This window comes from Acanthopagrus latus, chromosome 2 (genome assembly GCF_904848185.1).
Source record: "Acanthopagrus latus isolate v.2019 chromosome 2, fAcaLat1.1, whole genome shotgun sequence".
NCBI classification, from domain to species: Eukaryota; Metazoa; Chordata; class Actinopteri; order Spariformes; family Sparidae; genus Acanthopagrus; species Acanthopagrus latus.
The window spans coordinates 11,088,239-11,114,524 of record NC_051040.1 but is presented as its reverse complement, the minus strand read 5'-3'; the positions used below and the strand labels follow the sequence as shown (position 1 = coordinate 11,114,524).

At 39.9% G+C, this 26,286-nt stretch overlaps 2 protein-coding genes across 2 annotated transcripts; both read left to right on the top strand.

Moving 5' to 3' along the window:
• Positions 1 to 1,336: 1,336 nt before the first annotated feature.
• On the top strand, positions 1,337 to 13,799 carry LOC119032584 (extracellular calcium-sensing receptor-like). The gene is made up of 15 exons (XM_037121939.1): positions 1,337 to 1,613; positions 1,708 to 2,002; positions 2,240 to 2,326; positions 2,512 to 2,781; positions 3,013 to 3,219; positions 3,303 to 3,578; positions 3,673 to 3,900; positions 4,003 to 4,126; positions 4,406 to 4,599; positions 10,616 to 10,702; positions 11,499 to 11,705; positions 11,789 to 12,064; positions 12,159 to 12,386; positions 12,489 to 12,612; positions 12,886 to 13,799. Exons 1-15 carry the CDS (start codon positions 1,366 to 1,368, stop codon positions 13,797 to 13,799), a joined length of 3,765 nt encoding a protein of 1,254 aa, XP_036977834.1. The 5' UTR covers positions 1,337 to 1,365.
• Positions 13,800 to 15,359: 1,560 nt separating this feature from the next.
• LOC119008222 (extracellular calcium-sensing receptor-like) lies at positions 15,360 to 26,257 on the top strand. The gene is made up of 15 exons (XM_037078280.1): positions 15,360 to 15,601; positions 15,685 to 15,979; positions 16,132 to 16,218; positions 16,442 to 16,711; positions 17,254 to 17,460; positions 17,552 to 17,827; positions 18,848 to 19,075; positions 19,178 to 19,301; positions 19,561 to 19,754; positions 23,009 to 23,095; positions 23,961 to 24,158; positions 24,261 to 24,536; positions 24,811 to 25,038; positions 25,135 to 25,258; positions 25,344 to 26,257. The coding sequence occupies exons 1-15, from the start codon at positions 15,360 to 15,362 to the stop codon at positions 26,255 to 26,257; spliced, it is 3,750 nt and encodes a 1,249-aa protein (XP_036934175.1).
• Positions 26,258 to 26,286: the final 29 nt, after the last annotated feature.

Below are 26,286 nucleotides of genomic sequence, written 5' to 3'. Positions count from 1 at the left end.
CTCTTCCTCTTGAGAACAACTTGTTAATTCAGTTATGGGGAAGATAAATTTTTCTGAGTTTGTATTATTACATATTGTAAATATGACAATTCTGAGTTTTAATTTCTTTCTGCAAAATGACACAGTGCCCCTTTAAAGTTCACCCTCTCTACATTCTGACTATGTATGTGTGTTTATGTGTATAGATATATGCATTTTTTTTTAAAGAAAACGTTATTATTATTATTATTAGTATTATTAGTATTGTTAATATTATTATTATTAGCAGTAGTAGTAGCAAACAATGTATTATATTTACATTATATTTAGTCTGATGAGTGCATTTGAATGTGGTAATTTAGTGTTGCTCAGTGCGATGTGTGTTAAAGTAAGTCACTACAGTCATACAATTTGATAAAATATCTGATAAGGTAACTTGTCTTGCATACTCATGTGTGCATATGTGCTGTCTGCCTGATTCCCAAATGCAAGGTGCCACCAGGTATACTGTAAACTCTGCTGCTACCACCTAGTGGACATTTTGTCTAACTCAGAGACTGTATGTCAATAATCACAGCTCTGTAGTTTAAATGGTTGCAACTACAACCCAGAACAGGATCATAATAGAATCATAGCATATGGTAACAAATGCATTAAAAAGAAACAAAACTCAAAGTCACTGCTATATATCATGAAAAAGAAGAATCAAAAATATAGGCTGCATGTGTACATAGAACTACAGTTCTATGTGCACAGGGAGCCTTGTAAAAGCTTGATCACTCTTCATAGAGGAGCATGTTTAAATTCTTACATGCTTTGTCAGGAGCTTTAACCATGTGAAGGTTGCTAAGAACACTGGTGACATGAGGCTGTCACATACCCATGTAGGGATCAGTGAACAATAGGAGTATTTATTGTTTGACTGCCTGTGGTATCAACATTGGGACTAGAGCTGCAAAATGGACCTGAAAGATGTCAGATACAAAGTGTGGTGGCCTGTGTTTGTTAATTTGACACCATTAGATAATCATCAGAGAACACGCTTTCAAGTAGCCATTTATTTATTCATTTATTTATTCATTTTTGGCTTCCTGTTTGGTGTCAAGATGGATTTGCATCTATGTGACTTGAGGACCCTTTTCTGTTTGTACCAAAAATATGTAATTCTGATAAGAAATGAAATATATAGCTGAAATAGCTGTATATATATATATATATATACAGCTATTTCTAGATGCCTTTACCCACCCCCCACTTGACAACTTGTGCCCTTATGGGTGGTGTGAGATGATGACGAAAACCACCGCAGTAGATGACATTGCCCTTCGTATAAAATTAAGTAACCATGCATGAAGGTGAGAGTCTGGTAGAGGGAGGAGGACAGTAATGGCAGCATTCCTAGACTCATTTCTCTTCTTGTATGTCTATCTGGTCGTGATTGTTTTCTCTTCCTTCCTTTTCATGACAGAGCCATCCCCTCTTTTCTCTTCTTGTAAAGTAAGGAAGAAGTTCTATCTGAATGGGATGCACAAGCCTGGTGATGTGATTCTGGGTGGACTGTTTGAAGTCCACTACACCTCTGTCTTCCCCGAGTTGACATTCACATCAGAGCCAAACCAGCTCAGATGCCAAGGGTAAGTCTCACACAGCAAAGACCACGGATCTGTGTAGATTATCATTTAAAATGTGCTGTTTGTTTGTGGTTAATGGTGATATTTTGTGTGTTAGCTTTGACCCTCCAGGATTCAGGCATGCCATGTCGATGGCCTTTGCTATTGATGAGATCAACAAGAACCCGGATCTGCTTCCTAATGTGACTCTGGGATACAGTCTTTATGACAACTGTGCTACACTTGTAACTGGATTTAGTGCTGCATTGTCACTGGCAAGTGGTAAAGAAGAGCAGTTTTTGCTTCAGGAGAATTGTTTGGGGACCCCTCCAGTCCTAGGGATTGTGGGGGATTCCTTCTCGACATTTTCTATTGCAACCTCTGATGTGCTAGGTTTATTCAAATTGCCCATTGTAAGTTTCCTTCCTTCAGTCTTGCCTGTGCTACAGATGTGCTGTATTTGAATGAACTGCATTTTTTTTTTTCTAATGGGGGCATATTTGGCATATACTTAAAATCTCAAGTCCAGCATCTCCAACAAGCATGTATTTAGTATGCAGACATGTTCTTTATTATAGACTTTTTAAATTACACACTACTAACTTACATGAGAAGCACAATCTGGGTGTACAATGTATATTTCTCTATAGGTGAGTTATTATGCCACATGTTCCTGCCTGAGCAATCGCCAGAGGTTTCCATCTTTCTTCAGAACAATCCCAAGTGATGCTTTCCAGGTAACAACTAGAAAATATATTTCAAATGAAATGCAGTGAGCATTGAAAATTAAATCTTTTGTCTTGTGCAGAAAAGTGCATGGAAACAAGATGGATTTAGAAGAAAGAGTAAAATGGCATCGTGTGAGACATGGATAAGTAAGTTTCCACTGACTTAAACCTTTACACTTCACCCTGTATTTAAGGTTCGTGCAATGATTCAGATTCTAAAACGCTTTGGCTGGACCTGGGCCGGTCTGCTGGTGAGTGATGATGATTATGGACTCCACGTTGCCCGATCCTTTCGATCAGACTTGGCTCAGTCTGGTGGAGGTTGTCTGTCCTACTCAGAGATTTTGCCCTGGGGTGACAACACAGCAGAACTAAAGAGGATCGTCGAAGTGATGAAGAAATCCACAGCTCGTGTGGTCATCGTGTTTGCACATCAGATCCACATGATTCAACTCATGGAAGAGGTATCTATGTGTACACCACATTTTGATGACTTAGTTGTAAAATTAGAACACTGAGAAAAACAAAAAGAGTATTTAAAATGTTTCACAATACTTTGTTTCTAAATGTAACTCAGCTGTTTTGACAAAATATTTGTTATATTGCATTAAAATCATATGAAATTGTCCTTTACTCAGTCCTACAAAGTAGTTCACATAACGCAGAATAAAACTTTCATGAGGTGCAATTAACAGGTGGTGAGGCAGAATGTGACAGGCCTGCAGTGGCTGGCCAGTGAAGCTTGGACAGCAGCGGCTGTGCTCCAGACCCCTCGCCTCATGCCATACCTTGGTGGCACACTGGGAATTGCCATTCGCCGAGGAGAAATACCAGGGCTCAGGGATTTTCTGTTGGGATTACGTCCTGACCTGCATGACAGCAATAACAATGGGAATAGCCTGGTATGATTGTGACCTTAAAATGAGATCTGTAATTTTAAAAAAATCTTGTTATTTAATTTGAGACTGTTATAAATACATTTCAGATCAGACTGTTCTGGGAAAACACCTTTCAGTGTAGATTTGCACCACCTCCAGCAGGTTGGGTTGAGGCTGGTGCAACACTGTGCACTGGTGATGAAGACCTGGAGAATATGGAGACTGAGTTTTTGGATGTTTCCAATCTCAGGCCTGAGTATAACATTTACAAGGCTGTGTATGCACTGGCCTATGCCCTTGATGACATGTTGCATTGTGAGCCAGGGAAAGGCCCTTTCAGTCGAAACAGCTGTGCTGTTTTGCAGGGACTGGAGCCATGGCAGGTGTGACATCAGTTTACACATAACCTATTTAGTTTTTGAAAACAGATACTGCCTTCAGCTATATACTATTCTTATGCATTATAACCTTTTGTAGCTCATGCATTACTTGGAAAAAGTCAACTTTACAACATCATTTGGTGATCAAGTGTCATTTGATGAGAATGGTGATGCCTTACCAATCTATGATGTCATGAACTGGCTGTGGCTCCCTGATGGAAGAACGGAAGTTCAGAATGTGGGTGAGGTCAAGAGTTTGGCCTTCAAAGGTGAAGAACTCACAATTGATGAAGACAAAATATTCTGGAACTATGACTCTAAACAGGTTATTTTTGTTTATTGTTGCCCTTACCTTTCCACAGTATGACACAATAACAAAAACACACAATTTAGAGTAACCATGATATAATCCTGACAATCCTTGCAGCCACCCCTGTCAATTTGCAGTGAGAGCTGCCCCCCAGGTACCCGTACAGCCAGGAAAAGGGGACAGCCTGCGTGCTGCTTTGACTGCATCCCTTGCTCAGAGGGAAAGATCAGCAATGAAACTGGTTGGTATCAATGAAAAATGTGATGATTTGTTGTGGAGTAATAATCTGTATTCAGGAATGTAACCCACTGTGGGTGCCCAAGTGGTGTTTACGGAAAGTACATGCCCACTATTGCAGAAACTTGGGTTCCATCGCCGGTAGTGGTGCCAAATTGTACATCAGTGACAGTGTTTAAAGGTTAGAATGATGATGTTTCTTTGTTTAAACAGGAACATAAAAGGCAAAAGAAAGGATGGGGAAATACGCAGAAAAAAATATTAATTCTTACCTTGTTTTCAGACTCCATGGAGTGTACCAGCTGTCCTAAGGACTTCTGGTCCAGCCCCCAGCGTGACCACTGTGTTCCCAAGAAAATAGAGTTTCTCTCCTACCACGAGCCTCTGGGTATCTGCTTGACAGTTGCGTCATTGTTGGGCACATTTATCTGTGCTATTGTCCTGGGTATCTTCACCTATCATCGTGGTACACCTATGGTACGTGCCAACAATTCAGAACTGAGTTTCCTACTCTTGGTGTCACTTAAGTTATGTTTCCTGTGCTCACTACTGTTTATCGGCCGTCCAAGACTGTGGACATGTCAGCTGAGACATGCAGCATTTGGGATCAGCTTTGTGCTTTGTGTCTCTTGCATCCTGGTGAAAACAGTTGTGGTTGTAGCTGTGTTCAAGGCCTCCAAGCCAGGAGGTGGAGCCAGTCTGAAGTGGTTTGGTGCAATGCAGCAGAGAGGGACAGTTTTTGCTCTTACATCAATCCAAGTAGCAATCTGCACTGCTTGGCTCATGTCTGCCTCACCAGCTCCTAATAAAAACACCCAATACCACAATGACAAGATAGTTTATGAGTGTGTAGCTGGGTCTACAATTGGTTTTGCAGTGTTACTGGGTTACATTGGCTTACTGGCTATCCTTAGCTTCCTGTTTGCATTTCTGGCACGGAACCTTCCAGACAACTTTAATGAGGCCAAACTCATCACCTTCAGCATGCTGATCTTCTGTGCTGTGTGGGTGGCCTTTGTCCCTGCTTATGTCAATTCACCAGGTAAATATGCAGATGCAGTGGAGGTATTTGCCATCCTGGCCTCCAGTTTTGGTCTCTTGGTGGCACTGTTTGGACCCAAATGTTTCATTATCCTGCTGAGACCTGAGAGGAACACAAAGAAAGCAATCATGGGTCGAGGTACAAGCATGTCATAAAAGTGACTCCAGTAAATGTGATTAGTTTCTTTAAGTCTGTATTGATTGTGTTTTTTTTTTCTGTATTTTTGCCTCCATTTGTTTCAACTGTGATATGCCCATGAAATGACACAATAAGCAGCCTTTGTAAATGTAAAAAATAAACTAGAAGATATATTTAAACATTATTTAACAACTCAGATTTCTGTTGTTTGTCATAATTTTCATCATTGCCTGTTTTGGCTGATTACATTCAAGGTGATTTTAAAATACTCAAAAAACTATGTTGAAACAACTGCACAATGTGAATGTGTCAATCATACAGTACAATCCTACTCAATATCTTGAGATGAAAAATAATGACATTATGACAGTTGCAGTAGCTCATACTAATGTGATTTCATGGGATGGCACATAAATAGCAACCTGCTTTGTGACATTTTAATCTGATTGTTAGACGTTACTCCATCTTAGTGACAGTGATGGATAGATGGTTCGTCCATTTGCCTACAAAGTATTTTTTGAAAGGGCTTGCCCTTTTGTAAACCGAAGAAACCATCTGACCCTTGAGGTTACAATAACCTTTGGATTTATAATCGTTTAATTCTATTTTTCATTTCCTCTAAAAAATAAAGTTTTCAGGTGTTTATTTCTACTTGGCACAGTCTGGCATTTATAGACTGAGATTTAAGTAAGACTCTCCATGTGTTCGCAGAATCAATATTTGACAAAAATTTGACTTGTATCTGGGTTTCATATTCTATTCATATAATTAGTTTTCAAGAATACAAGTATTTATTCAGTGTAATTTTCCCATTTTCTTTTTGCCAACCAAATGTATTATAGGATGGATGAGGCTGTTTTTATATTTTTCAGTTCAATAATTTTTCATATGTGAGTGTGATGTAAAAAGGCACAATTGCCACATTAATATTCATTAACACACTAACCTGATTCTAGTATCTTAGAGACAGTGAATAAAAAAAAAAAGGGGTAATGATCCTTAATGCAAAAGACCATGTACATGAGAGTCATTCACAATATATGTAATATGGTTTAGGGCATACATTTACCTGAATACCTAGTTATGTGGCATTGATGTGGGACAGTATTCTTTGAAATGTGTTAAGCCCATCCCTCCTTGCTGCCCAATCCCTGGAAGCTGGTGTAAACAATTAAACATTGATGAAAAGAGATGACCTAGCCCTGCAGTATAAAAGTACTTGTGCATGAAGATTATGTACAGGAGCAAAGGGAGGAGGGCAGTTATGGGGGACGTTCTTGTCAAATATTTGTTCTTATGTGTCTATCTGATCTTGTGTTCTTCCTCTTTTTTCTTCTCTGAGTCTTCCAATCTTTCTCCATCTTGTAAATTATGGAGGCAGTTTCATCTCAGTGGGATGCACAAGGCCGGTGATGTAATTCTAGGTGGGCTGTTTGAGGTACACTACACCTCTGTATTCCCTGAGCTAACCTTCATCGCAGAGCCACATCAGCCCAGCTGCCAAGGGTAAATCTCACACACATAGCAGATAAAATGCACAAAATACTGCCTTACATTTAACTGGTGTAACCCCAGTCCCAGGTAGCTAGTAAATACTGATTGATAAACAATTAGGGTATTGTAGTGCAATGGGACGGGGCCTGAGTTTGTCTAAAGATGGCGCTATGTACCTGCGATAAGTGTGATAGTGATGAAAAATAACTTGGCGGTGCCTCCAATAATTATTAAGAAGTAAACACAAAATGTGGTACTTCCCCTTTAAGTTCAATTTAACCTGTTTTATCACTTATTTAACCAAAAAGTATCACCTTTACAATTACAACACAGGATTTAGTAGAAACAAGACTTCTTTATTACAAAGTCACAAATTGATCAGTTGAAAATTAGTTAACTGGTTCACTCTTGACCTTTGACTGTGCACTGATAACAGTGTTCAAAACTCTCCTTCATGCTCTAGTAGGTTTACAAATGACCTGTGATGAACACACAGAGAAAAGGAAAAATCAAAATGACCAGATAATTCAAATGTCCACAGCCCACACACATATTCACACCGGGCTATTAAAAGTAAATAAAAGAAAACGTTGCAGGCCCGGTCGAAGCTTGTGAGCGTTGAGGCCAGAAACAAATGGCCAGTTCACTGGTTACCCAGCATAAACAAAAAAAAAGCATGTGCACGGTGTTAGAAGAGTACTCACAAGTCCACAACAGTCAGAGATGAAGATTGGGGAAGGGGGATGGGCAAAGGGCAAGGTGCAATTTCAGTGGCAAGGGAATGTGGGGTGCAGCACACGCTGCAGTGAACCAATGATCAAGTACAGCAGCTACAGTCTCTCTCCAACGGTCCAGGGCTCTCCCGGTCCTCACTCTCTCCCTCTTATGGCAAATATCCGGTCCTCTGGCAGCTTCTCAGAGTTCACGCACATCAACCACAGGACGACTCTCTGTCAGTCTTGGAAGTTAGGAGTGTTGTTACTATACTTTTAGCGTTACAGCTATCCTGTTCAGATGCCACTTAGGCCGCTTCTGCTGTCGCTAACCTTACAGCATCATGTAGGTGACGCTAAGCACCTCCTCCTTGGACAAGGTGAGCACAGGATTGGTTAAGGACGACAGACATACCAACAGAGATGAGAGAATAAAAGATGCTTCACTGCCCCACAAACAAATGTGGTCTTTGGGTATTTGTGCAGACAACCAACTATGAATGATTTATAGAACTAACACCACTGTTATTTTCTCTCTGACGTTTAACTGTTTATAGTATGAATGCTTTAACATGTTATAATCTGACACATTTTAAACATATGTACACTTCATGAACTATTATTTATTAACATAAACATTTTAATGTCTGCATATGAATGAATGAAAATAAGGGCCACACGGCTACATTGGTTAATAGTGATGCTTTGTGTGTTAGCTTTGACCCCCCAGGGTTCAGGCATACCAAAGACAACACAATTTCATACTGTTTTACTTTGTTTATATTTGGCAGACCCTGCCACTTTTCTAGTGTCTCTCTTACTCTTAAGAACAACTTGTTTATTCAGTTATGGAGAAGATAAATATTTCTGAGTTTGTATTATTACCTCAATCATATTGCAAATACGACAATTCTGAGTTTGAATTTCTTTCTGCAAAACGACACAGTACCCCTTTAAAGTTCAGTCTCTCTACATTCTGACTATGTATGTGTGTTTATGTGTATAGATATATGCATTTTTTTAAAGAAAACATTATTATTATTATTATTATTATTATTATTATTATTATTATTATTATTATTATTATTATTATTATTATTACTATTATTAGCAGTAGTAGTAGCAAATAATGTATTATATTTGGTCTGATGAGTGCATTTGAATTTGGTAATTTAGTGTTGCTCAGTGCGATGTGTGTTAAAGTAAGTCACTACAGTCATACAATTTGATAAAATATCTGATAAGGTAACTTGTCTTGCATACTCATGTGTGCATATGTGCTGTCTGCCTGATTCCCAAATGCAAGGTGCCACCAGGTATACTGTAAACTCTGCTGCTACCACCTAGTGGACATTTTGTCTAACTCAGAGACTGTATGTCAATAATCACAGCTCTGTAGTTTAAATGGTTGCAACTACAACCCAGAACAGGATCATAATAGAATCATAGCATATGGTAACAAATGCATTAAAAAGAAACAAAAATCGAAGTCACTGCTATATATCATGAAAAAGAAGAATCAAAAATATAGGCTGCATGTGTACATAGAACTACAGTTCTACAGTAGAACTGTTCTATGTGCACAGGGAGCCTTGTAAAAGCTTGATCACTCTTCATAGAGGAGCATATTTAAATTCTTGCATGCTTTGTCAGGAGCTTTAACCATGTGAAGGTTGCTAAGAACACTGGTGACATGAGGCTGTCACATACCCATGTAGGGATCAGTGAACAATAGGTGTATTTATTGTTTGACTGCCTATGGTATCAACATTGGGACTAGAGCTGCAACATGGACATGAAAGATGTCAGATACAAAGTGTGGTGGCCTGTGTTTGTTAATTTGACACCATTAGAGAATCATCAGAGAACACGCTTTCAAGTAGCCATTTATTTATTCATTTATTTATTAATTTTTGACTTCCTGTTTGGCGTCAAGATGGATTTGCATCTATGTGACTTGAGGACCCTTTTCTGTTTGTACCAAAAATATGTAATTATGATAAGAAATGAAAAAAATATGTATATATAGCACATAAATGATGTTATTATATTATGTCTTGACAGCTATTTCTAGATGCCTTTACCCACCCCCCACTTGACAACTTGTGTCCTTATGGGTGGTGTGAGATGATGACGAAAACCACCGCAGTAGATGACATTGCCCTTCGTATAAAATTAAGTAACCATGCATGAAGGTGAGAGTCTGGTAGAGGGAGGAGGACAGTAATGGCAGCATTCCTAGACTCATTTCTGTTCTTGTATGTCTATCTGATCTTGACTGTTTTCTCTTCCTTTCTTTTCATGACAGAGCCATCCCCTCTTTTCTCATTTTGTAAAGTAAGGAAGAAGTTCTATCTGAATGGGATGCACAAGCCTGGTGATGTGATTCTGGGTGGACTGTTTCAAGTCCACTACACCTCTGTCTTCCCTGAGTTGACATTCACATCAGAGCCAAACCAGCTCAGATGCCAAGGGTAAGTCTCACACAGCAAAGACCACGGATCTGTGTAGATTATCATTTAAAACGTGCTGTTTGTTTGTGGTTAATGGTGATATTTTGTGTGTTAGCTTAGACCCTCCAGGATTCAGGCATGCCATGTCGATGGCCTTTGCTATTAATGAGATCAACACGAACCCGGATCTGCTTCCTAATGTGACTCTGGGATACAGTCTTTATGACAACTGTGCTACACTTGTAATTGGATTTAGTGCTGCATTGTCACTGGCAAGTGGTAAAGAAGAGCAGTTTTTGCTTCAGGAGAATTGTTTGGGGACCCCTCCAGTCCTAGGGATCGTGGGGGATTCCTTCTCAACATTTTCTATTGCAACCTCTGATGTGCTAGGTTTATTCAAATTGCCCATTGTAAGTTTCCTTCCTTCAGTCTTGCCTGTGCTATAGATGTGCTGTATTTGAATGAACTGCATTTTTTATCTCTTTTTTTAAATAAGGGCATATTTGGCATATACTTAAAATCTCAAGTCCAGCATCTCCAACAAGCATGTATTTAGTATGCAGATATGTTCTTTATTATAGACTTTTTAAATTACACACTACTAACTTGCATGAGAAGCACAATCTGGGTGTACAATGTATATTTCTCTATAGGTGAGTTATTATGCCACATGTTCCTGCCTGAGCAATCGCCAGAGGTTTCCATCTTTCTTCAGAACAATCCCAAGTGATGCTTTCCAGGTAACAAATACAAAATATGTTTCAAACGAAATGTAGTGAGCATCGAAAAATAAATCTTTTGTCTTGTGCAGAAAAGTGCATGGAAACGAGATGGATTTAGAAGAAAGACTAAAATGGCATCGTGTGAGACATGGATAAGTAAGTTTCCACTGACTTAAACCTTTACACTTCACCCTGTATTTAAGGTTCGTGCAATGATTCAGATTCTAAAACGCTTTGGCTGGACCTGGGCTGGTCTGCTGGTGAGTGATGATGATTATGGACTCCACGTTGCCCGATCCTTTCAATCAGACTTGGCTCAGTCTGGTGGAGGTTGTCTGTCCTACTCAGAGATTTTGACCTGGGGTGACAACACAGCAGAACTAAAGAGGATCGTCGAAGTGATGAAGAAATCCACAGCTCGTGTGGTCATTGTGTTTGCACATCAGATCCATATGATTCAACTCATGGAAGAGGTATCTATGTGTACACCACATTTGATTATGATGACTGATTTGTAAAATTAGAACACTGAGAAAAAAAGAGTATTTAAAATTTCACTGTGCATGAATAAACATCATGCTTCTCGAGTCAACCTAAAAGCTGGTAGACCAGACTGATGAATTCTCAAGAACTGCACTGTAACCTCAACAATTCTTAATGTTTTCTCACAATACTTTATTTCTAAATGTAACTCAGCTGTTTTGACAAAATATTTGTTATATTGCATTAAAATCATATGAAATTGTCCTTTACTCAGTCCTACAAAGTAGTTCACATAACGCAGAATAAAACTTTCATGAGGTGCAATTAACAGGTGGTGAGGCAGAATGTGACAGGCCTGCAGTGGCTGGCCAGTGAAGCTTGGACAGCAGCGGCTGTGCTCCAGACCCCTCGCCTCATGCCATACCTTGGTGGCACACTGGGAATTGCCATTCGCCGAGGAGAAATACCAGGGCTCAGGGATTTTCTGTTGGGATTACGTCCTGACCTGCATGACAGCAATAACAATGGGAATAGCCTGGTATGATTGTGACCTTAAAATGAGATCTGTAATTTTAAAAAAATCTTGTTATTTAATTTGAGACTGTTATAAATACATTTCAGATCAGACTGTTCTGGGAAAACACCTTTCAGTGTAGATTTGCACCACCTCCAGCAGGTTGGGTTGAGGCTGGTGCAACACTGTGCACTGGTGATGAAGACCTGGAGAATATGGAGACTGAGTTTTTGGATGTGTCCAATCTCAGGCCTGAGTATAACGTTTACAAGGCTGTGTATGCACTGGCCTATGCCCTTGATAACATGTTGCAGTGTGAGCCAGGGAAAGGCCCTTTCAGTCGAAACAGCTGTGCTGTTTTGCAGGGACTGGAGCCATGGCAGGTGTGACATCAGTTTACACATAACCTATTTAGTTTTTGAAAACAGATACTGCCTTTAGTGATATACTATTCTTATGTATTATAACCTTTTGTAGCTCATGCATTACTTGGAAAAAGTCAACTTTACAACATCGTTTGGTGATCAAGTGTCTTTTGATGAGAATGGTGATGCCTTACCAATCTATGATGTCATGAACTGGCTGTGGCTCCCTGATGGAAGAACTAAAGTTCAGAATGTGGGTGAGGTCAAGAGGTCGGCCTTCAAAGGTGAAGAACTCACAATTGATGAGGACAAAATCTTCTGGAACTTCGATTCTAAACAGGTTATTTTTGTTTATTGTTGCCCTTACCTTTCCACAGTATGACACAATAACAAAAACACACAGTTTAGAGTAACCATGATATAATCCTGACAATCCTTGCAGCCACCCCTGTCAATTTGCAGTGAAAGCTGCCCCCCAGGTACCCGTACAGCCAGGAAAAGGGGACAGCCTGTGTGCTGCTTTGACTGCATCCCGTGCTCAGAGGGAAAGATCAGCAATGAAACTGGTTGGTGTCAATGAAAAATGTGATGATTTGTTGTGGAGTAATAATCTGTATTCAGGAATGTAACCCACTGTGGGTGCCCAAGTGGTGTTTACAGAAAGCACATGCCCACTATTCCAGAAACTTGAGTTTCCATCTCTGGTAGTGGTGCCAAATCTGTGACAGTGTTTAAAGATTAGAATGATGGTGTTTCTTTGTTTAAACAGGAACACAAAAGGCAAAAGAAAGGATGGGGAAATACGCAGAAAAAAATATTAATTCTTACCTTGTTTTCAGACTCCACAGAGTGCACCAGCTGTCCTAAGGACTTCTGGTCCAGCCCCCAGCGTGACCACTGTGTTCCCAAGAAAATAGAGTTTCTCTCCTACCACGAGCCTCTGGGTATCTGCTTGACAGTTGCGTCATTGTTGGGCACATTTATCTGTGCTATTGTCCTGGGTATCTTCACCTATCATCATGGTACACCTATGGTACGTGCCAACAATTCAGAACTGAGTTTCCTACTCTTGGTGTCACTTAAGTTATGTTTCCTGTGCTCACTACTGTTTATCGGCCGTCCAAGACTGTGGACATGTCAGCTGAGACATGCGGCATTTGGGATCAGCTTTGTGCTTTGTGTCTCTTGCATCCTGGTGAAAACAGTTGTGGTTGTAGCTGTGTTCAAGGCCTCCAAGCCAGGAGGTGGAGCCAGTCTGAAGTGGTTTGGTGCAATGCAGCAGAGAGGGACAGTTATTGCTCTTACATCAATCCAAGTAGCAATCTGCACTGCTTGGCTCATGTCTGCCTCACCAGCTCCTCATAAAAACACCCAATACCACAATGACAAGATAGTTTATGAGTGTGTAGCTGGGTCTACAATTGGTTTTGCAGTGTTACTGGGTTACATTGGCTTACTGGCTATCCTTAGCTTCCTGTTTGCATTTCTGGCACGGAACCTTCCAGACAACTTTAATGATGCAAAACTCATCACCTTCAGCATGCTGATCTTCTGTGCTGTGTGGGTGGCCTTTGTCCCTGCTTATGTCAACTCACCAGGCAAATATGCAGATGCAGTGGAGGTATTTGCCATCCTGGCCTCCAGTTTTGGTCTCTTGGTGGCACTGTTTGGACCCAAATGTTTCATTATCCTGCTGAGACCTGAGAGGAACACAAAGAAAGCAATCATGGGTCGAGGTACAAGCACGTCATAAAAGTGACTCCAGTAAATGTGATTAGTTTAAGTTTAAGTCTGTATTGATTGTGTATTTTTTCTGTATTTTTGTCTGCATTTGTTTCAACTGTGATATGCTCATGAAATGACACAATAAGCAGCCTGTATGTAGTAATGTAAAAAAGAAAGTAGAAGATATGCTTAAACATTATTTAAGAACTTTCTGTTGTTTGTCATAATTTTCATCATTGCCTATTTTTGCTGATTACATTCAAGGTGATTTTAAAATACTCAAAAAACTATGTTGAAACGGGTGGCTGTAGCTCAGCGGGTAGAGCAGGTCGACCAGTGATCAGAAGGTCACTGGTTCAAATCCCAGCTCCGGGCAAGGCTGAGCTGCATGTTGAAGTGTCCTTGAGCGAGATACTGAACCCCACATTGCTCACTAGTGAGGGCCCTGCGATGACCTGGCGACTTATCCAGGGAGTACCCTGCCCTCACCCTGAGACAAGTCTGGGATTAGCTCCAGCAGCAACACCCCGCGACCCCATGGAAAGGGATAAGCGGTTACGGATAATGACATGACATGACAACTATGTTGAAACGACTGCACATTATGAATGTGTCAATCATACAGTACAATCCTACTCAATATCTTGAGATGGAAAATAATGACTACATGACAGTTTCAGTAGCTCATACTAATGTGATTTCATGGGATGGCACATAAATAGCAAACCGCTTCGTGACATGTTAATCTGATTGTTAGAAGTTACCCCATTTTAGTGACAGTGATGGATAGATGGTTCGTCCATTTGCCGACAAAGTATTTTTTGAAAGGGCTTGCCCTTTTGTAAACTGATTTTTTTCCCAGATGAATCTAGTTAAGAGACCATCTGACCCTCGAGGTTACAATAACCTTTGGATTTATAATCGTTTAATTCTATTTTTCATTTCCTCTAAAAAATAAAGTTTTCAGGTGTTTATTTCTACTTGGCACAGTTTGGCATTTATAGACTGAGATTTAAGTAAGACTCTCCATGTGTTTGCAGAATCAATATTTGACAAAAATTTAACTTGTATCTGGGTTTCATATTCTATTCAAATAATTAGTTTTCAAGGATACAAGCATTTATTCAGTGTAATGTTCCCATTTCCTTTTTGCCAACCAAATGTATTATAGAATGGATGATGCTGTTTTTATATTTTTCAGTTCAATAATTTATCATATGTGAGTGTGATGTAAAAAGGCACAATTGCCACATTAATATTCATTAACACACTAACCTGATTCTAGTATCTTAGAGACAGTGAGTTAAAATGGGCTATTGATCCTTAATGCAAAAGACCATGTACATGAGAGTCATTCACAATATATGTAATATGGTTTAGGGCATACATTTACCTGAATACCTAGTTATGTGGAATTGATGTGGGACAGTATTCTTTGAAATGTGTTAAGCCCATCCCTCCTTGCTGCCCAATCCCTGGAAGCTGGTGTAAACAATTAAACATTGTCGAAAAGAGATGACATAGCCCTGCAGTATAAAAGTACTTGTGCATGAAGATTATGTACAGGAGCAAAGGGAGGAGGGCAGTTATGGGGGACTTTCTTGTCAAATATTTGTTCTTCTGTGTCTATCTGATCTTCCGTTCTTCCTCTTTTTTCTTCTCTGAGTCTTCCAATCTTTCTCCATCTTGTAAATTACGGAGGCAGTTTCATCTCAATGGGATGCACAAGGCCGGTGATGTAATTCTAGGTGGGCTGTTTGAGGTACACTACACCTCTGTATTCCCTGAGCTAACCTTCATCGCAGAGCCACATCAGCCCAACTGCCAAGGGTAAATCTCACACACGTAGCAGATAAAATGCACAAAATACTGTCTTATATTTAATTGGTTAATAGTGATACTTTGTGTGTTAGCTTTGACCCCCCAGGGTTCAGGCATGCCATGACCATGGCCTATACAATTGATGAGATCAACAAGAACTCCAATCTGCTACCTAATGTGACTCTGGGATACAGTCTATATGACAACTGTGCTACACTTGGTATTGGTTTCAGTGCTGCGTTGTCATTGGCAAGCGGCCGAGAGGAGCAGTTTCTGCTTCAGGAGAACTGTTTAGGGACTCCTCCAGTTATAGGGATTGTGGGGGATCCATTCTCAACTTTTTCTATCGCCACCTCCAATGTTCTGGGTTTGTTCAAACTGCCCATCGTAAGTTTGGTGTCTTTAAGTCATTGTGTGCTTTTCTAGTGCTGTACTTGAATTGATTATTTGTTTTTTTTAAATGAGCATAATATATTAAATGTTTCTACTAACTCACATGAGATGCGCAACCTGTGTGCATAATGTGTGTTTCATTATAGGTTAGTTATTTTGCCACATGTTCTTGCCTGAGTGATCGGCAAAGGTATCCATCCTTCTTCAGAACAATCCCAAGTGATGCTTTCCAGGTGAAATGCTATTACCATATTAAATAATAACTGCATATATGTCTCAACATAGTACAGTAAACCTGAAAATAAGTCCTGCCAATCCTGTTGGTATGAACTATACTTACTCTGTGCATCATTGATGCAACATATGTATTTACGGATTTAAACATAATGGGATAAATTAATTATGATCGCAGTATTTTAGCCTGAACTCTAATCCCTCAACTCTGGATACACTTAGGTGCGTGCTATGATTCAGATTCTTAAACACTTCAACTGGACTTGGGTTGGCCTGCTGGTCAGTGATGATGACTATGGGCTCCATGCTGCCCGATCCTTCCAATCCAACCTGGCTCAGTCAGGTGGAGGATGTCTGGCCTACTCAGAGATTTTGCCCTGGGGCAATGAACCAAATGAATATAAGATGATTGTGGATGTGATGACAAAATCCACAGCTCGTGTGGTCATTGTGTTTGCACATCAGATGCAGATGACTCAACTCATGACGGAGGTTGGGGGATGATAATGCAATGATATATCTTTTTTTTTTTTTTTTTTTTTAATTTTACAAGGAATTCCTTGTTGAGAGGAGGAAAGAAAAAAATATATAAGAGACCTCAATCCAAAGCATGATACCATATTTCTTTCTTCGAAATTCATGTAATAACACCTGATTGTGTGCTTAATTATTATTTTCTTATTATTTTACATTAAAAAAAATGGTGTGGCTTAACTATATATTCTTGCCCAAAACTCTAATAATGCAACATTTATGCAGATACCTATTTATATCCGTAAACCTGTGTTCTACGTTTACCAGTCCTGTGTGCTCTTTGTACTTCTTTTCTATAACTCACTTCTTTGAATACAGATCAAAATACATAAATGGTGATTTAAATGAATCACCTTGCTGTGAAAATGTAATCATCATGTCCATGCTTTTATAACAAAAGAAAACAGCAGAAAATTGTTATGTGCATTCATATGTTATTACATAGCACAATGCAGATTGTCATCGTTTCACAGAAGATATTTTTAATGTCATCCACCCAGGTGGTGAGGCAGAATGTAACAGGCCTGCAGTGGATTGCCAGTGAAGCTTGGACATTAGTTGAGGGACTTCATACCACTGCCTTCATGCCATATCTGGCAGGCACACTGGGCATTGCTATCCGTTGTGGAAAAATACCAGGACTCAGGGATTTTCTGTTAAGAATTAATCCTGACCAGCACCACAGCAATGACTATGAAAACAGCATGGTAAGAGTAAAACCTTGTGGTCTAATGGCGAATTGTCAGAAAAATATATTGATATCATATCTGTAATCAAGTGATTTTAAATACATTCCAGGTGAGGCAGTTTTGGGAATTCACCTTTCAGTGTAGATTTGCACCCCCCCCAGCAGGTTGGGTGGAATCTGGTGGAGCATTATGTACTGGACATGAAAATCTAGGGAATGTGGAGACTGACTATTTGGATGCATCAGAACTCAGGCCAGAGTATAATATTTACAAGGCTGTGTATGCTCTGGCATACGCCCTCAATGACATGCTTCACTGTACACCTGGAAAAGGGCCTTTCAGAGGGCAAAGTTGTGCAACTTTGCAAAAAATGGATCCATGGCAGGTGTGATATCAATTAACATTCCTGGTACTGTTTTAAATATAGTTGCTACACCTAGAGGTACTTACTGATTTCATTGTTGAGAGAGTGGATCATCATGGAAAAAGCTGTTTATTCTGTTAGGTAGTACGTAGTTAATTATGCCTGCTATCAACATTCTTGAAGTTTAATATCAATTTTTTGAGAATGAAGCTTACGATATGGTAACCCAAGTTATTTGAGTACATCTGGAGCCCTCTAATGGACTCTGTGGATATTGATTCTCTCCAATCACAAACATGTATTTGTCCACTGAAAATTTCCACTTATGCAAGCTGTCATCAACGGCTTTTCTACAGATTAATTATGCCACAGTACATGATGCAGTGTGTCTGCAGTCTGCCATCAGACAACCTCTAGCAAGCAGCCTGGGAGCAGCAGCATCCATAAGTAATAGGCTCCGCCTATGCTATGGAATGAGGGTTACCAAATCATAAAATTCATTTTATCTATGGGTAAAGTGGGTGGAGCTCAATGAATGCATGCCCTGATGTGACATGTCCTTGGAACTTGCCCATTGATCTTGAACAGCTTTAAGTTAGGCACCACAGTTCTACAACATATTACAACTATGACTACTTCAGAGCAGAAATAAGGAACTCAACCCAAAAGACTTAACACACTTCTGGAACTAGGTGGGACCATCTAACCCTGGAGGGTTCAACACCATAAAACAAACATGTCCCACACCCCTGGCTCACCATAGAGCATAGGCAAGCAGTTGTAAAAACATGTAAGGTGAGATTACTCCTATCCCTTTCTATCAGTCAAGGAAGCCTGTCACAAACAAAAGACAGAGCCATATGACAAGACAGTGTGCACATCACACTGTTGTCATGTCAGCAGTGTCCAAAGTGACTTAAAGTGGAGACTCCATCTGAGAAGAAATGTAATCAGTGGATACATGTAGCCAAAAAGATGCAAACAGATTCCCAACCAGGAACACTGCACATTATAAGCCTGTTGTATCTCTCCCATTTGCAGCTTATGTATTACCTTGAAAAGGTCAATTTCACCACACCAATTGGTGACCAAGTGTCTTTTGATGAGAATGGTGAGGCCTTACCAATATATGATGTGATGAACTGGCTGCAACTCCCTGATGGAAGAACTAAAGTTCAGAATGTGGGTGAGGTTAAAAAGTCTGTTTCCAAAGGTGAAGAGCTCACAATTGATGAAGACAAAATCTTCTGGAACTTTGAATTACAAGAGGTTGCTTCTTATCAGTGTTGTATTTGCTTGAGTATAACATGCAATAGCAGCATCAAATGTTGTAGATAACAATGATTTCTTTTCACTATGCTTTCTTTCTAGCCACCCAGGTCAGTTTGCAGCGAGAGCTGCCCCCCAGGTACCCGCATGGCAAGGAAAAGGGGACAGCCTATGTGCTGTTTTGACTGCATTCCGTGCTCTGAGGGAAAGGTCAGCAATGCAACTGGTTGGTATCAATTAAAAATGTGATGATTTGTTGTGGAGCATCAGTTTGTGTTCAGTACTTTAATCCACTGTGGGTGTTCAGTTGGTGTTGAGGTTGTTGTATGCCCAGTACTGCTGAACTCTGGCTTTATCTCATGATAGTGTTGCCCAATTCCACATCAAGGTGGGAGGGATGATGTCCTTGTTGCTGTAATAGCAACAGAAAGGCATGGAAAAAAAGGGGGAAATGTTTTTAAAAAATAACTTTCCCGTGTTTCCAGACTCCTTGGAGTGTACCAGCTGTCCAGAGGACTTCTGGTCCAGCCCTCAGCACGACCACTGTGTTCCTAAGAAAACAGAGTTTCTCTCCTACCATGAGCCTCTGGGTATCTGCTTGACAACTGCCTCATTGCTAGGTACATTCGTCTGTGCTGTTGTCCTGGGCATCTTTACCTATCATCGCAGTACACCCATTGTACGTGCTAACAATTCAGAACTAAGTTTCCTGCTCCTGGTGTCACTTAAGTTATGTTTCCTTTGTTCGCTGCTGTTTATTGGCCATCCCAAACTATGGACTTGCCAACTGAGACATGCAGCATTTGGGATCAGCTTTGTGCTTTCTGTCTCATGTATTTTGGTAAAAACCATGGTGGTTCTGGCTGTGTTCAAGGCCTCCAAGCCAGGAGGGGGAGCCAGTCTGAAATGGTTTGGTGCAATGCAGCAGAGAGGGACAGTTATGGTTCTTACTTCTATCCAGGCAGCTATTTGCACTGCTTGGCTTGTCTCTGCCTCACCAACTCCACATAAAAACACTCAATACCACAATGACAAGATAGTTTATGAGTGTGTAGTAGGATCCACAATTGGTTTTGCAGTGTTACTGGGTTACATTGGCTTACTGGCTACCCTAAGCTTCCTGTTAGCATTTCTAGCAAGGAATCTTCCAGACAACTTTAATGAGGCCAAACTCATCACTTTCAGCATGCTGATCTTCTGTGCTGTGTGGGTGGCCTTTATCCCTGCTTATGTTAACTCACCGGGTAAATATGCAGATGCAGTGGAGGTATTTGCCATCCTTGCCTCCAGTTTTGGTCTCTTGGTGGCACTGTTTGGACCAAAATGTTACATAATCCTGCTGAGACCAGAGAGGAACACAAAGAAGGCAATTATGGGTCGAGGTACAAGCATGTCATGAAAGCAGCAGTTGAAGTAACATGATCAACTGGTCTGAGACAGCCATTCAGTAGTGATTTGCTGATGGGATGGCCAATATACATCAAATAAGTAACCTGCTTTTTAACTTTGGAGATATTTGTTCTGTAAAGAGGAAATTAAAAAGAAACTGCAAGAAATCAAAAAAATATATATTTTTTTTTCTACTTCATTGCCCTTATGTCTATTAAAGGCCTGAGTGTACACCTGACTAAATCTCACAGATGAAATGAGACCACTTTTTAGGTGGCTTTTGTAGTCATTCAAACAGGTTCCCTATTAATTACCATTTTAACTTTTAGGTAGCTACTTTAACTGAAGTAAGTGATCAGCAGTGAGCGACATCAACACCATCATATGCTTTTATAATAATATTGAAAATTAATTTAAGTCAGACACATTCAGGGAAACATTTAGGGAGTAGTGGTCTACACAGGCTTGAAAATTAAGCCATGCCCCTGAACTGCTCATGCCTTATAGGCCTTACCCGACAATAAGACCAACTGTAATGCAACATTTGAATCCCGCACCCGAGTCTAAACCCAAAGGAGGGAGGATGCCCCATTCTTCTTGCTATCATATTTTATAATCTCATTGCAATGGCAACTATGCACATTTACTGTGTATTCTCGGGTGTCACACTTGACAATCAAGTTGAAGTACTCCAACAGACTAATTTCCCCATTCTCGTTTGGGATTTTAATCAGCTCCCCTTTCATTATCTTGTGCCTCAGTTCTTCCATGCCTGACACTGAACTAGATCTTTTCCCTCACTTTCCCCGCCAAATCGCTACTTGCAAACAACAAGTCACATGCAGCAGGAAGAGTGGTGAGCACAGAATCTGGCCCAACTTGAGCCCTCTCCCAAGGTCAGGCCTCAGGTTCTGTAGGGCTCAGGTTCAGGTTGCAGACTTCTATAATGGATCTGAATAAGACAAACAAATCCATGAAAGGTTGAACAGCATGACAGTCAAAATGTCTAAGGCATTCTTTTTATCCACTGAAACCTACAGTCTGTAAGCACTATTAATGGATATTTCCTCTCAATACTGTCACACAGTATTTTATTCAGCATTAAGCAACATAAGATTGTTTTGATGCAGCAGTTTTGGGTTACATTCATGAAGTGTCTCATAACTAGACAATCTCTGCATAGTTAATACCATTTGACTAACTTAGCAAGAAGTGGTAAACATATTAAATGTATTTAAAGACTTACAAAAACTTTTTTTGTAACACAACCTCTGATTATGTGGACCGCAATCCCATTTGATTTTTGAAGAAAAATATGATCATTTGTGACTGAAACTTGTATAATGAGGCAGAAATCCGTAAACATAAATACAAACTAAATTTAAAATCAATTAATTGCATTTATTTAAATATTACTTTAGTGGATTCATGGCATATTTCATTTTAATTATCAAACCATTTATTTATATCTTTATTTATGGCAGTTTCATCCCTCTTTGGGGATTAAAAAGTATAACCATGATGGAAAAAATACAAAGGGGATGACATAGCCCTGGATGCTTATAAATTGAAGTAACCTTGAATGACAAATGGAAGCAGTTGTGAGATCAGTTGTAAGGGAGGAGGGCAGTTATGGGAGCTTTTCTTGACTCGTATTTCCTCTTTTTCTCCATCTCCTCTTTTTATTCTGCATCTTCATCTTTTGCCTTATCCTGTCATTTATGGAGAAAGTTTTATCACATTGAAATGCACAAACCTGGCAACGTGGTTTTGGGTGGGCTGTTTGAAGTCCACTACAGCTCTGTTTTTCCTGAGTGGACATTTACCTCACAACCACAACAGCCCAGTTGCAAAGGGTAAGACATAAAATCTAATGTGCAGAAATTCTAATGAAACATTATATTTAGCTTTTTGTGACAGTTTTAGTAATGGTTTTGAAATGTTAAAATACATCTATATAATGTACACTTGTGACTGTGTATTGTTATTACATAACTGTAGATATATATATATATATATATATTTTTTTTTTTTTTTTGTGTACAAATCTACTCAGTTCCCACGATGCCATATTGCATTTTACTGGTTAATAGCAATACTTTGTGTGTTAGCTTTGACACTTTAGGGTTCAGGCATGCCATGACCATGGCCTTTACTATTGATGAAATCAACAAGAACTCCAATCTGCTACCTAATGTGACTCTGGGATACAGTCTTTATGATAATTGTGGTGCACTTGTTGTTGGATTCAGTGGTGGATTATCATTGGCAAGTGGCCGAGAAGAGCAGTTTCTGCTTCGACAGAACTGTGTAGGGAGCCCTCCAGTCCTGGGCATTGTGGGTGATTCCCCGTCTACGTTTTCTATTGCTACCTCCAATGTGCTAGGTTTATACAAAATGCCAATTGTAAGTTTCCTATCATATCTTTGCTTGTGTAGTATTTTTGCTATCTTTAATACATTAGTGAAATAATATAAAAATCCCCACTGGGTCTGAGTTACATGACATCAACAATTTGAGCTCATATGGTGTGTTTCTTTACAGGTAAGTTATTTTTCCACATGTTCCTGCCTGAGTGATCGGCAGCGGTTTCCATCCTTTTTTAGAACAATTCCAAGTGATGCTTTCCAGGTAAATCACTAAATTGAGAACTGCAAACTATGTTTGTTTCAGGCAGTACAGCAAGCTTGTAGAAATGGTCCATCATGACGAAAACCTTTTCTGTTCTCTTAATAGGATTAATAACTTGAGATTTCATTGTGAAACTTTAAAATATAAATAGTATACGTTATATTGGTTTGTTGTGTATGCAATTTTAAAATATGTAATTTTCTGTTCAATTATTTTTCCACACCATTCGCTTAGGTGAGTGCTATGATTCAGATATTACAGCATTTTGGCTGGACTTGGGTCGGCCTGCTGGTCAGTGATGATGACTATGGACTCCATGTTGCTCGATCCTTCCAATCTGACCTGGTTCAGTCTGGTGGAGGTTGTCTGGCCTACTTAGAGGTTTTGCCCTGGGACAGTGACCCAAGTGAACTCAGGAGGATTGTACATTTGATAAAGACATCTACGGCTCGCGTGATCATGGTGTTTGCACATGAGTTCCACATGATTCATCTAATGGAAGAGGTTTGAATTAAACATAGTATTAAATATTTAGACATCTATGATTTTTACAAAGACAGCATGATGATCCAACAAAAGCATATCAATGATCATCAGTTTCAATCAATTAAATCAAATTTCAGCTCCCTGAAAATTGTCATCAGGTCATTAATGGATTTAAACGGACATCTCATAAAGAGTGAAACATTATAATTAATTATTTTAATAATTATATTGAATTTGTTGGGTTATAAAGGGAAATTTACCAAAAAATGGAAGCTTGTTGTAAACATCAGTTATGCTTTTTGAGAGAGCCCTTAATAATGAATGCTTCTTCATCTTAGTCCGCAGAGATTAGAGCGCTTGTCTAATATTTTATACACAGGTGGTGAGGCAGAATGTGACTGGCCGGCAGTGGATAGCCAGTGAAGCCTGGACATCAGCTACTGTCCTCCAAACAGCCCATCTCATGCCATACCTAAGTGGCACACTTGGCATTGCCATCCGCCGAGGAGAAATACCAGGGCTAGGGGATTTCCTCTTACAAATACGCCCTGGCCAAAATGACAATGCAAATAACATGGTAAAACGTTAAATCTTAAAATTGTATCATAACTAAATAACAGTGAGAAATATTTTGTGATTGCTGTCATTATTATTTTTGTACATACACTCCATTTTTAAGGTGAGGCGGTTTTGGGAATACACATTTCAGTGTAGATTTGCACCACTTCCAGCAGGTTGGCTGGAAGCTGGAGGAGCACTGTGCACTGGAGAGGAAGATATCAAAAGTGTGGACAGTGAGTTTTTGGATCTCTCTAATCTCAGGCCTGAGTATAATATTTACAAAGCTGTTTATACTCTGGCACATGCGCTCAGTGACATGCTGCAGTGTGAGCCAGGGAGAGGGCCCTTCAGCGGGCACAGCTGTGCCACTTTGCAAACACTGGAGCCATGGCAGGTGTGATATCAATTTACAGTCCACCTTTTTCTGTTTTGAAAACAGCTGCTACACTTTGAAGTACATACCTCATACTGATTTTAATTTAATTTTGATTATGAAAGTATTAGTATAAATAAGCCTGAAATTCAGGTTAGTGATGTTTATCTTTGAAAAGATGTAAATAGGTCCTGATATTTTTGGATTATCGTTTAACAGTTGGATAAACCTCCCTTTGGATGGACTCCATTGTGCTCAACATTCATATATTTTACTTTATATCATCCATTTGTAGGTTGTACATTACTTGCAAAAGGTCAACTTCACCACACCATTTGGTGATCAAGTCTCATTTGATGAGAATGGTGATGCCTTACCAATCTATGATATTGTCAACTGGCTGTGGCTCCCTGATGGAAGAACTAAAGTTCAGAATGTGGGTGAGGTCAAGAGATCTGACCACAAAAGTGAAGAACTCACAATTGATGAGGATAAAATCTTCTGGAACATTAAATTAAACAAGGTCACTTTTGCTTATCCAGACAATTTCCACAGTTTTTGATTATACATGTAAGTAGTGTACAATAATATAGTTACAGATTTAGTTTCCTCCCGATAGCCACCCCGCTCAGTGTGCAGTGACAGCTGTCCTCCAGGTACCCGCATGGCCAGAAAAAAGGGGGAACCTGTGTGCTGTTTTGACTGCATCCCTTGTTCTGAGGGAAAGATCAGCAATAAGACTGGTGGGTGCTCATTCTCAATATTTTTCTTTTACATTATAGAGATTGTTCATCAAAAATGTACTTCATCATGTTTCCCTTTTCATAGACTCCATGGAGTGCACCAGCTGTCCTGAGGACTTCTGGTCCAGCCCCCAGCGTGACCACTGTGTTCCTAAGAAGACAGAATTTCTCTCCTACCATGAGCCTCTGGGTATCTGCTTGACAGCTGCATCGCTGTTGGGGACATTTTTCTGTGTTATCACCCTGGGCATATTTACCTATCACCGACAAACACCTATGGTACGCGCAAATAATTCAGAACTGAGTTTCCTACTCCTGGTGTCACTTAAGCTATGCTTTCTCTGTTCACTGCTGTTTATTGGCCGTCCCAGACTGTGGACATGCCAGCTGAGACATGCAGCATTTGGGATCAGCTTTGTGCTTTCTGTCTCATGTATTTTGGTAAAAACCATGGTGGTTCTGGCTGTGTTCAAGGCCTCCAAGCCAGGAGGGGGAGCCAGTCTGAAATGGTTTGGGGCAATGCAGCAGAGAGGGACAGTTATGGTTCTTACTTCTATCCAGGCAGCTATTTGCACTGCTTGGCTTGTCTCTGCCTCACCAACTCCTCATAAAAACACTCAGTACCACAATGACAAGATAGTTTATGAGTGTGTAGTTGGGTCCACAGTTGGTTTTGCAGTGTTACTGGGTTACATTGGCTTACTAGCAACCCTTAGCTTCCTGTTGGCATTTCTGGCAAGGAATCTTCCAGACAACTTTAATGAGGCCAAACTCATCACTTTCAGCATGCTGATCTTCTGTGCTGTGTGGGTGGCCTTTGTCCCTGCGTATGTCAACTCTCCAGGCAAATATGCGGATGCGGTGGAAGTATTTGCTATCTTGGCCTCAAGTTTTGGCCTCTTGTTGGCACTGTTTGGACCAAAATGTTACATAATCCTGCTGAGACCAGAGAGGAACACAAAGAAAGCAATCATGGGCCGGGGCACCTCCAAGTCATAAAAGTAACAGTTAAAGTAAAATGATCAACT